The following is a 10793-nucleotide window of genomic DNA, read 5'->3' as shown; positions in this document are numbered from 1 at the left end:
TGGGTGGTTGTGTGCCAGTCCGCTCTATTAGAGAATGATTGCGTTGTACCTGTATTGATCGGTGAACTACATTGTAACGTGGAACTCGGTGAAAACACTCATTCACTTCGTGCTCTTGATAAATCCCAATGATTTGGAGACTGCGTTGGGACGTAGAGCGTTTAGATTTTTTAGCGCCGTATTTTCGCTGTATGCGACACGAGGACAAATGTGATTTATGATGCTTGTCGAGAGAAAAATGTAGATGAGAGGTGTGTGCACAGACGAGTACGAGAGATATCTGAATACGCTTAAGCATATCGCACTGTTGTGCCACAGTGACACGTCTATTCTGGTGGACTGACCGAGAATGGAGCGCCTACCGTGTAGCACGTCTCCAGTTGCACACATCTCGTGTCCTAAGTTGTCTATTAGTCCAGGCAGTAGCAACCAGCAAGTTGTCTATTCGAGCGCATACCCAGCGGCCCCAAGTTGTCTATATCTATCCACAAACATATAGGGTGATGAAACGACGATGAACGCCAGCACCAGGAAAGAAAAGTTAAAGAAAGTTTCACTTCAGTATTGTAAGTTCAACATCATTGACTTAAAGCACGAAAGAAATGAAGACACATTAGAAGAAGAAATAACGATGATGAATTGAACCGAAAATACTCAAGACGAAAGGCAAACACGGCGCTATATATCACAACATAGGGCTAGTTTATTCATGCAGGCTAAAACACGATTGATGCGTAAGGTTTAACGTCGCAAAGCAACGTTAAGCCTGGGAGAGACGTTGTAGTGGAAGAATAATTTTGACTTCGTGTGGTTCTTAATGGGCACCTACATCTAAGTACACTAGCGTTTTTGCATTTCGCCCCATCAAAATGTTGGAGATCGAACCCGGGAGCTCGTGTTCGGAAGCAAAACGCCAAAGCCGCAGAGATACCACGGCGGGTGTAGGCTTAACCATAATCAGGCTGTCTGTCTCAAACCTTTATTGAAGTTACATGGAGGAATTAGGCCTCATCAAGCCTGATGCAGGCTTAACCATGATTACGCCTAATTAGGCCTAATTAGGCGCAATTATGACCAGTAGCGCGGCTTTTTATCGATTTCAAACGATGGGCTCACTCAAAATTATGGTGCCGCAGCTAAACGTTGCCTCCCCTCCCTCCCTCCCATCCCCCACGGCCTTTCGCGCGAGAGAAGTCGCGTTTGCTCTCCGCCGTGCGTTCGCTCCCTGTGAAAGCGCGCGTCCCTCGGGCACTTTCACTCGCACATACAGCATACGGCGCACGGCGACGATTTCATTGCCGTTGGACTTTATACGGAACTTCACGGCGATGGCGATGGCAGAAATCCACTTGGAGTGTCCATGTAATTGCTATCGCAATAACACTTGACTCGCCATTCCGGCCCTAGTAAAGTGGATGTCCGCGAAACTGTGGAAAACCGTCACAACTGGTGAGGCGGTTATTGTTTATAAATGCGAACGGGCATTATATGATCCATTAAGCGAAAAGTCCTGCTTAACATCCGATGGTACGAAAACCCACGTGACCAAGTGGTGACGTCAAGTGGTGACGTTTGGCATGAAGCCGTAACGTGATTACATCATCAGAGTAAAGGTCGCGTGATGACATCATCACGTCAAACGTTACGTTACGTGATAACGGCAAAGTCACGTAACGATATCACCTGGTGATGTCGTGTGATGGCGTCATCGTGTCAAACGTAACGTCACGCGATGACGTCATCGTCGAGTGATGCCACCTGCAGATGTCATGTGATGCATCTTGGAGAATCAGCACACTGTGCGCTTCCCGCTTCTTTGCAGTGTCTCCGGGATGAACCCACATTTTTGTGTGGGCATGCCGCCACAAAAATCCAGACCAGTTAGAGGCTAACAGCTTCGCTGTAATAGTTCATGGCGGTAAGGCACTCAAAACCCACAGTCCAAGGTCACGCTGACAGCGCAATCCAGCACAGCGCTCATTAAATCCGGTATGTAGTGTTGGTCTTGTGGGCTGGCTGTTTGAGCATCAGTTCCTCGGTGGCCGGGTTGAGGGGGGTATGGTAGGACAGCTGGTGGGGCTTAGCAGCACCCGAAGACATGCGGGGTGTTGGGGTGGTCTCTTGAATGTCGGCCTTCTTTGAGAAGGCCATGAAGGAGTTGTAAACGTGTCAGTCATGCGTTAGCTTGCACCCGGGCGAATGAGCGTGCCCTGTTCGCCGCAGAAGCCACGGTATAGTTCATGAAATTTTCTTCTCCCAGTACAGGTACAGGTGTAGCTCTGCGGGGTTCGGTATATGACTGTCTTGGCTTTACGCGGTGATTTCGGGAGCCTGGAATAACATCTCATGGGCGAGCCGGTTAGCGCGTTCCTTTTTCGATAGACCCCCAGAGCCAGGGACACAAGTGATCTCTACCAGGCTGTGTAAGTGTTCTTTTAACTGTTTAACAATAGTGTGGGCATGCAGCGTGGGTGGTGCCTGTTTGCCACCATGGAGCTTCTGAATATTATGTGGATGAAGGTGCATGTAGTGGGAAGATGCTGGATGGGAGAGGCTACGGCATGCAGTTCCTCCGTCATCCTGTCATGCCTGGAGAGCAGCTCAGAGTGTACAGTAGAAAGGGAGTGGTCGGCACCGGCTATTGCCGAGCCTTTGTCCCGTGGGCTTAAATGTGAGCCTTTGGGAGCTGCGTGATGTGTACGTAGCACGTGTAGTACGCGACTCGATAGTGATGAGGTTCATGGCCGGGGCCCATCCTTTTGACTCAGCAATCGTAGTATGTTGGCACAGTTAGGCACAGTATCGGGCCACCACCGTCGATGACTGATATGTGAGGTTCCGATCTGGGTTTGTGCCACAGCAGGAGCCCTGTGGTTTAATTTCATAAGAACAAGTGCCAGCCGTACCTGATTCTCGACATAATATTAGGGAAAACGTCCGACCTGTGAAGAACAGTGCGTACGAACAAAAGCGTGAAATTTGAATTGTTTTGAGAATTCAACCCGTGAGCAGGACGTGATTTTTTCTATGCTTAATGAAAAGACAGTTATACAAACTGAAAACAACATTCAATTTTATTTGCCAGGAATTCGATGAATAAGTAGTCGGATATAATCGCTCCTTGAATCGGGACTGGCCGACGTTAAGTCGTTTTCCCGCTGCCTCTGGATGGCTAGGAGCCGCGGAGCAAGCACCTTGGTCCAGAACAGACGATACAGCGTTTCCACAGGTGTTCGAGCATACGCGTGTGCCATTGGGATATTTTTGGCATGATGCGCATCCCGGAAGTCATGTATGGAGCAGGACATGATGACTGCTAGCAGTTCGCGGGGCTTTGGCGCCTGTCTCAGATCGGGCAGACGACCATGGCAGTTGCTCCACTGCGGCTCGGAAAATGACGTCAGTGTTTCCCTCATTCCGCTCCTCTTCCTGGCAGGCGGGTTTGAATTCAGGCGCACTTGGTCCTTGAAAGTTACCGGTTACCTGCATTTGTCGTAAGTACCAAATGTAGAACACGTACGAAGAAAAAAAACATAAATGCAATGTATCAAATTCCTCTTTTCCGAGCAAAAGAAGGAAAGTGAGGCACACTTATATAGCGGAGACTTAAGCAGACTACCGTCAATTGCACGATAGGTCAAACGAGGGTGGTATAAGTTGCACAACTGAATAATTTAAAGAAGCGTAACAGGAAGCAAGCATACATTGGCGTTTGGGCCTCCGCATGCACTATAATGCTAAAGCTAGTAAACTGTATTGTCACACTATTATGTTATCAGGTTTACATATATGCGTTTGGTTTATTACCATTTTTATCTACTCGAGCTAAACAAAAATACCGCTCGTGATTGTTCTTTTCTTTTGTGCACTACATCCACAAATATCTAAAGAGAGGTCACGTGCCATGCAAATAACCGTGATTCCAGAGAGGTAATGACAGACCTTGCAAATCAATGCGGTGGGCCCACTACGACACACAGACTAACGACAAAAAATGAAGCAGAGAAAAAAATGCATGGCATTCCGGAGTGCTAATATCCTTCACTGATGGTTTTCTGCGTATTTAAACAAAACATATTTTTCCCAAGTGTGAGTTAATGCTACATAAAAGTGCATACGTGTAACTCTGAATCTAAGTACATTCAGTTTACATCAAAAAGCAATGTCGTACTTCACCGTGGTGGGTAGACTAGCGTAAAAAAAAACTTGTTTTAAGAGCGACACTATTGTGCCTGGCGGAAACATCGACAATATGTTAGTTTCAGTGCTGCTAACAAGTGCTGCTTTTTGTATCAGAGGATCTTCATCTTACTGGGCACTTGCACATCTACTGGTATCCAATTTTTGGATTATTCTAATGAAAAGAAAAATCATATATTTAAGTGCAATGTTGGTGATCAATTCTTGTGCCTAAGAAGAGTCTCCAAAGTTGTCCAAATATTCATGCTAGGACCGAATTTTTTTTTCTATTCCGCCTGCACACTGTTTCAAGAAAAACATGACACTTAATGACAGTTGCGTCATAACCCATGGCTAAAGCGGTTATGAAACGCTCAACATGTAGATAATGCAAAGACCACTTACAGTTACCGACGGCCCCGAGCAGATTGTTGGTGAGCGACCTGACGGCATTGGTGATTCCTCGCGTGAGGAACCGGAACGGCAGCAGCGAGGTGAACTCGTTCAGGGACGAGTTGAGGATGTCCACCAGGGGGCACACCAGGCTCGAGACAAGGTCCAGTTGCAGACCATCCGGGGTAACGCTCAGAATGCACTGCGCAAGCATTATGTCTTTCAGTACTCGCTTTACCACTCAGACTGAGGAGTCCTTTGGACAACGTCTTAGCAATGTTATATCACCATAAATTCAAACGCCGAACAAGTAGAAAACGACTAGAGTACGTTCTATCGTTTCCAAGTCCACCTGTATTTGCGGCTTTCGTGTCTCGACGTACTTCTGTGTCTTTTTTTTTTTTTTTTTTTTTTTTGGGGGGGGGGGGGGGAGGGGGTTTAGTATCATTCTTAACCCTCTTTTGCAGTCGTGCTTTTTACGCACCTCTCTCTATTTTTCCTTCTCGGTGTACTTCTGTATTTAGTTACACTTTCCTTGATGATTTGCATTCCGGCTAGAAAATTTTTATTAATTTTTAATGCCCCCTTTATTCGATGCTCTCGTATATGACCTGTAAGCTATCCTGAAATAAATCAATGAGTAAATAAACCAATCAATAAATAAATAAAAGTTAATCTGGGCTCTGCAACAAATGTTCCGTAGCATACCATGTCTATAAGTCTGCTATCAAGCGACTGCACATCGCACTCCGTAATTGTGATCAGCGAACGTTGTGACAAGTTTTGTTCTGTTCGTGTTGCAAATAACCTTGGCATTACTTTAGTGATCAGGTTCAGAATATAAGCGCACTGAGGGACTAACTAAATATCTCTATTGAAACTTTCGCGTAGGAAGTTAATTATAAGACGCTTTCCGTGCGTTTTCTGTATAATTTTTCTTGAACTAATGTGTGTCTCGATGATGTGACGATTGTTGTCCACTTCTTTTCCTTTCTCTGCTTTCTTCGGTGGCCCGAGCGGGCACTCTGCCTAGATTATCACAATGATCGGCCTGTCGCGGGCGGTAGGTAAAACACAAGGAATAGATTCTAACAAAATGAATCACTACATTTTATTGCTACATCATCGAGCGAATGGAATCACTACATTAGCGATTGTTCAGTGTTTTCCGCTCCCCCCGCTTTCTCGCTGTCGTTTTTTTTTTTTCACTCTGAGAATTGGTCGGCCGACCTTCACTGCACTCTCTTTTTGGGCCCCAGCGACATTTGAAATTCAGGTTCAGATTCAAAATCCTTCCAGAGCACCATGGTGTTCAGTCTTTGTGTTCGTAATGGCCAGTATGAATGTTCATCCTTATCGCTGTAGAGCTATGAACAAGTTCTTAATTGATTCGAGTAGCGGTCGTACTTACTCCGACTGCTTGAAACAGCTCTCTTAGGATGGGGTCCTGGGTAAAGAAAAGGACGTCACTGTCAGTAAAAAAAAATGCTCTTGGTATCCACAATTCAGTTATATTCACGGTAAGTGAAGTTCCTCACCGAAATTGTTGACCCAGCTTCGCAGAACAAGAGGGTCCGGTTCAGGCACTGGAACGTCGAAACAGGCACTAAATTAGAAAACTCTGAGACGTAAGCACTTCTCAAGGCCTGTTCAGATTTTGAGACATGCGAAACTAGAAGTGTGACGATATATTTGCTCAAGTGTAATAAGTACTCAGATAACAGTTAATAAGAGAGCAGTGAATGCAGCTCCTGATAATGAACGGTTCTCACCGCTCCCACGTTGAACACGCTGGGCAGGCTGATCTGAAGAGGTTCCTGACAGGCGATGTTCCCTGGACTGAACGCACCGCAGCTGAACAGCGGGATTCCAAGTGGATTGCAGAGGATGTCCGTGAGGCCACCGATATCACCAGCTGCAGTGCGAAAGCAAGACAAAATGTATTACTAAACAAGTTGTGCATTTGATAAATGAAAATTTTAGCATGCTATTATTCTGATTAAAGAAGCAAGAAGTTTGTGTCAAGAAGCAATCCTTGGCTGTCAATTTAAAAAACCGAAACTATGTTCCAGTGATGAGAAGTTCACAGACAGAGAAGCTACTGCCTCACTATGAAGGAGCCTTCCTAAGCATTAGAACCACACTGTGAATAATCTTCTCTATGCAAACACGTACAGGATGTTGCAGGTGTTGCAGTAAGGTAGCACCTACAGGATACCCATAAATGGTTTTGCATATCTGCACTGCATTGCGAACTAGGTATAAGAAAGCCGCAAACGCCCAATGTACATGTTGAAAGCTATTCTTACAATATTCAACACAACCTGAAGTACATCGAAAAACGTAGTAGCTTCTAAGAGGCGTTCAACGTCAAAATTCTTCCAGAGCACCAAAGTAAATTTAGCACCGTGCAGGGCACTGCGACGTCTAATGACCATTCGTTGGACTAGGTGGTGGAATATCTTGGAAAAGCTATTGTGCTGCAAGGGCGCACACGAAGACAATACAACTCACATAATAACGAAATGTCCCTTGTACGTGTCGTTTTGTCATTGTGTGGGTTGCGTTATCTTCGTGTAAGTCCTTGCAGCAAGACTATTTGGCAACTACAGCATAAGCTAAATGTTTCGCATCCTTCCAATCCACAAACAAAAAAACGTAAAAGACATGAAAGAGAGATAAAAGAAATGATGACATCTATAATCAAGCAGCACTCACGAAGGCCCAGTCTAGAGAGAACAGCTTCGAGGAGTCCGATGACGTTGAAGAGCACAGAGACAGGGCTTCCAATCTGAGGCAGAATCTGGAGCACGCACTGTGTAGGAATAAACATGGGAGCGGTGGTCAGACAAAGAGTGATTGCACCGACGTCAGCGGCCAGGAAATAGGCAGTTTGCCATGCTACGATGGCACTATCCTTCCCACTGGAGTGACACGTATGGAATAACGGGATACAAGTGTATTTAAATTTGAGAATGATTTCTACCTGAGCTCGTTCGATGCACCGGTACAAGATGATTTCCAGCAGAAAACAATCAGATGGTTTCCACGGAAGACGGCAGGCAACATTAGCAAAACTTGCAAAATTGAGTCCATGTTTTTTGTTGTTGTTTTTTGTACATAGCGATGGGCCCCCTTTACAAATAATCGGTTACATAAAGCCAAGTGTTTGCTGTCAAACATCAAGACGTCACGATGAGCTACTGCGGGAACTTTAGGACTCCGTCGGCATGTCTCTGTCATTTCTTACTAAGCCACCGTTCAAGATTATGAGGGGCCGCTATGTTATTGCAGAAACAGAATTTGCTCATTAAGCTCAAGTTCCCTCTTCAGTGTCATTTTATCCCTGCAATGCGTAACGTGTCATTTATGCTACGCTTGCTTTGACACCTCAAAATTCGCATTTATGCACGGTTAACATAACGCAACTTAATTTACCTAAAGTATGTGACTTAACTATAGTACGCTCTTCAACTTGTTTCATATAGATCACCAACTAAGAAAAAGCACATTTTCAAAGATGTTCTACTTATTTGATAAAACTTATATAGAACCATATTAAGACTAGCGTTTCGATACGCTAGAGTGAGTTCTCGGTTGTGTCTAGTACAGCAAACAAGTTACTCATATGTTTGTTATTTATACTAAATCAACGCTTGCTCAAATTACACTTAATTGACTTATTGCGCAAGTGCACTCTCGTTGGTCACAAATAAAGGTGAACAAATAGTCGTAATTTTATTTCATCTGGAACGGTGTTTCTTCATGATAGCGTTAAATATTTGACAATGAGGTACAGAGAATGACTGAGTGACCATTTTATTAGCTTGCTCTTAGAGACTGTAGACACCTTCGCTTTCATTGAAGGCAACCGCGTTTGCGCAAGATTATGCATTTCTTACTGTTGACTTACCCCAAGCACACGGGTGAGGTCTGGTATTAGGCCCGGCTGAAAAGGACAGAGGTGTTCGAAAGTTAATCACTTCATCCTTTTGCCGCGTACCTAAAAAATACATATGTCAAAGCATCGATTAACGAAGATATATTCGAGCTAGTGTGTCAGAAGGTTTGTGACATTTAATTAACAGGCACTGAAATGTATAGGGGTGCCGCGACACGAATGCAGGACGGCCCACTTAGTGACTGATGTGTCCTGTGTAATTGCGGCGTCGATCAGGTATTTTATAGCAGCGCGCGATGAACTGCCGGAAGATCGACAACCGGCATTAATAATCCTCCATTCAAGCCTTTTCTGAAGCTTTTGCATATCAACAGGCTTTGATTGTTCAGGTACTTTATATAAAGCGCTCAAACTTAATTTTCATATCATTAGACTTTTATGCAGGCGGTCCAGAAAAGAAATGAAACACTCCGCGCGAGGCAAGGAGTCAATAGACCTGCCGTTTTAAGCAAAGCGTACACACAAACACACATCTTTATCGTGGCGTGCAAAACTTACCGATGTATCAGGACAAGCTCTCAGCGTAGTTCCAAGGCACTGGAAGTAAAAATAACGCCAGTTTATATACAAGGGGCCACTCCATTTTTTCGTTCGAGAGGAGCTATGTCCCTATGTTATGTACCTATGTTATGTTACCTATTCTGAACTAACAAATGGTGGGACACATTTTCGCTTATTCTCTTCCAGACAGTGAATAATCACAAATAATTTTGGCTTGATTTCTTTTATCTCAATATTGGGGCACCTAAACGTAAGTGAGCTGTCTTTGCTGTGCAAATACGATGTGAGACCAAGTGGGACTGCCGAAAATTCTTTTCAAAGTGACGCGAACTGATTCATTTGTACTTAACCATTATTTATTGAACTGCATCTGGCTAATTTGTAAATTTAGTTTTAATTTTAGAATGGGTTGTGAAGAGTAAACTACGACAAAATTAGCAATATTTACATTATTTTATGTCTCGATATGAAACGAAATGAAATTTTTTGGAACAATTTCACAAAAACCCAAAATCAAATTTAAAAGCTAAGAAACTTCGAAACTCGAAGAGAATTTTCTATCGACATTGCTTACGACTCACCTCTCCCAAGTTGAGGATATTGGGAAGTGTAACGTTGATGCATTGCCCTGCGCAGAAATAGAGGAAAGGTCATGCGATGGTTCCGGGCACTAAAACAATGACAACAATAAAATAAGCATGATTTGTGCGCTTCCAACTTTGAACTCCTTCTTCGAGCAGTGTCGTCCATGTTGTGTCGCGTTACATAGCATATGCTCGCGGACTCGTGTATTGTCACCAGATCATTTATTCTAATTGAGTCGTTGGATACGCGAAAATGCTCGTGCGCACTGATATTACGCCACAGACTGATGAATCAGTGGTTGTCGTATTTAATCTGAAGCTCTCCACTACACTGCCACCTATGTCACATATATTGTGGTGGAGCTTAGAAACCCACAATTCAAGGAATTGCCCGTTCTCACAAAAGTAACGTTCGTGTGGTCTACTAAAAGACTGCAGCAACAGTCAGAACCATGGCCTGTATTCACTAAAAAAAGTACTTATATCATTGTAAGGAAAATGCCCACCAATCGGGATGACGGGCGTATTATTAGCGAATAATACGCGCTTACGGACAAAAATCTTTTTGAATTTGGCCCCTGATCGCGTCAGTGTTCACAACTATAGTTTCAGTGACATTGTTTCAGTGCATATTGAAAATAAAGTATAACGAAAAATAATAACTTAGTAGCCTGGCCACTTCGATTCTTTTATTATCAGCGTTTTGTTTTTCGAGTGCCATACCCTTGAAGGGCCATTAAGACAAACAATGATATCTAGATATGGCACGTCTCTTAGGCTTACTTCACCTAAACGCAAATTGACAATCTGAGCGAATCAGGTAAAAGACATGGCGGAATGCAAGCAAAGTGATAAAAAGTGACAAGTGAGAGCTTACCATTCCCTGCAGGCAGAAGGGCCACTCCAAACACGAGAAGCGCGTACGACATTGCTGGAGCCATCTTGCTGATATCAAAATTATCGATGAGTTTACACGCAATTCCCTAATCTAAATCTCCCCCTTGCGTTGGATGAAATGCGCAATCACAGTAAAGGAAAGCGTAATGCAAAACAACTCATATGCGTATTTCGTTGAAAGTCAAGCCAACGAAGTCGAAGTCTACCAGAACAAGTCAGAGCAACTAAGCCCGGAGAAACTCGGCAGGTTTGTATCCCATTGCTGGGAGCTCCCCATT

At 44.1% G+C, this 10793-nt stretch overlaps 1 protein-coding gene across 1 annotated transcript; it reads right to left on the bottom strand.

Moving 5' to 3' along the window:
* Positions 1-3261: 3261 nt before the first annotated feature.
* On the bottom strand, positions 3262-10793 carry LOC119452820 (uncharacterized). The gene is made up of 10 exons (XM_049667297.1): positions 10496-10793; positions 9616-9662; positions 9032-9070; positions 8486-8521; positions 7291-7387; positions 6345-6487; positions 6111-6158; positions 5984-6019; positions 4585-4774; positions 3262-3483 (listed from the first exon to the last, which is right to left on the bottom strand). Exons 1-10 carry the CDS (start codon positions 10557-10559, stop codon positions 3473-3475), a joined length of 711 nt encoding a protein of 236 aa, XP_049523254.1. The 5' UTR covers positions 10560-10793; the 3' UTR covers positions 3262-3472.

The sequence above is a fragment of the Dermacentor silvarum genome, chromosome 5 (assembly GCF_013339745.2).
Source record: "Dermacentor silvarum isolate Dsil-2018 chromosome 5, BIME_Dsil_1.4, whole genome shotgun sequence".
Lineage (NCBI taxonomy): Eukaryota > Metazoa > Arthropoda > Arachnida > Ixodida > Ixodidae > Dermacentor > Dermacentor silvarum.
The sequence above is the reverse complement of the archived record's forward strand: the minus strand, read 5'-3'. Positions and strand labels throughout refer to the sequence as shown.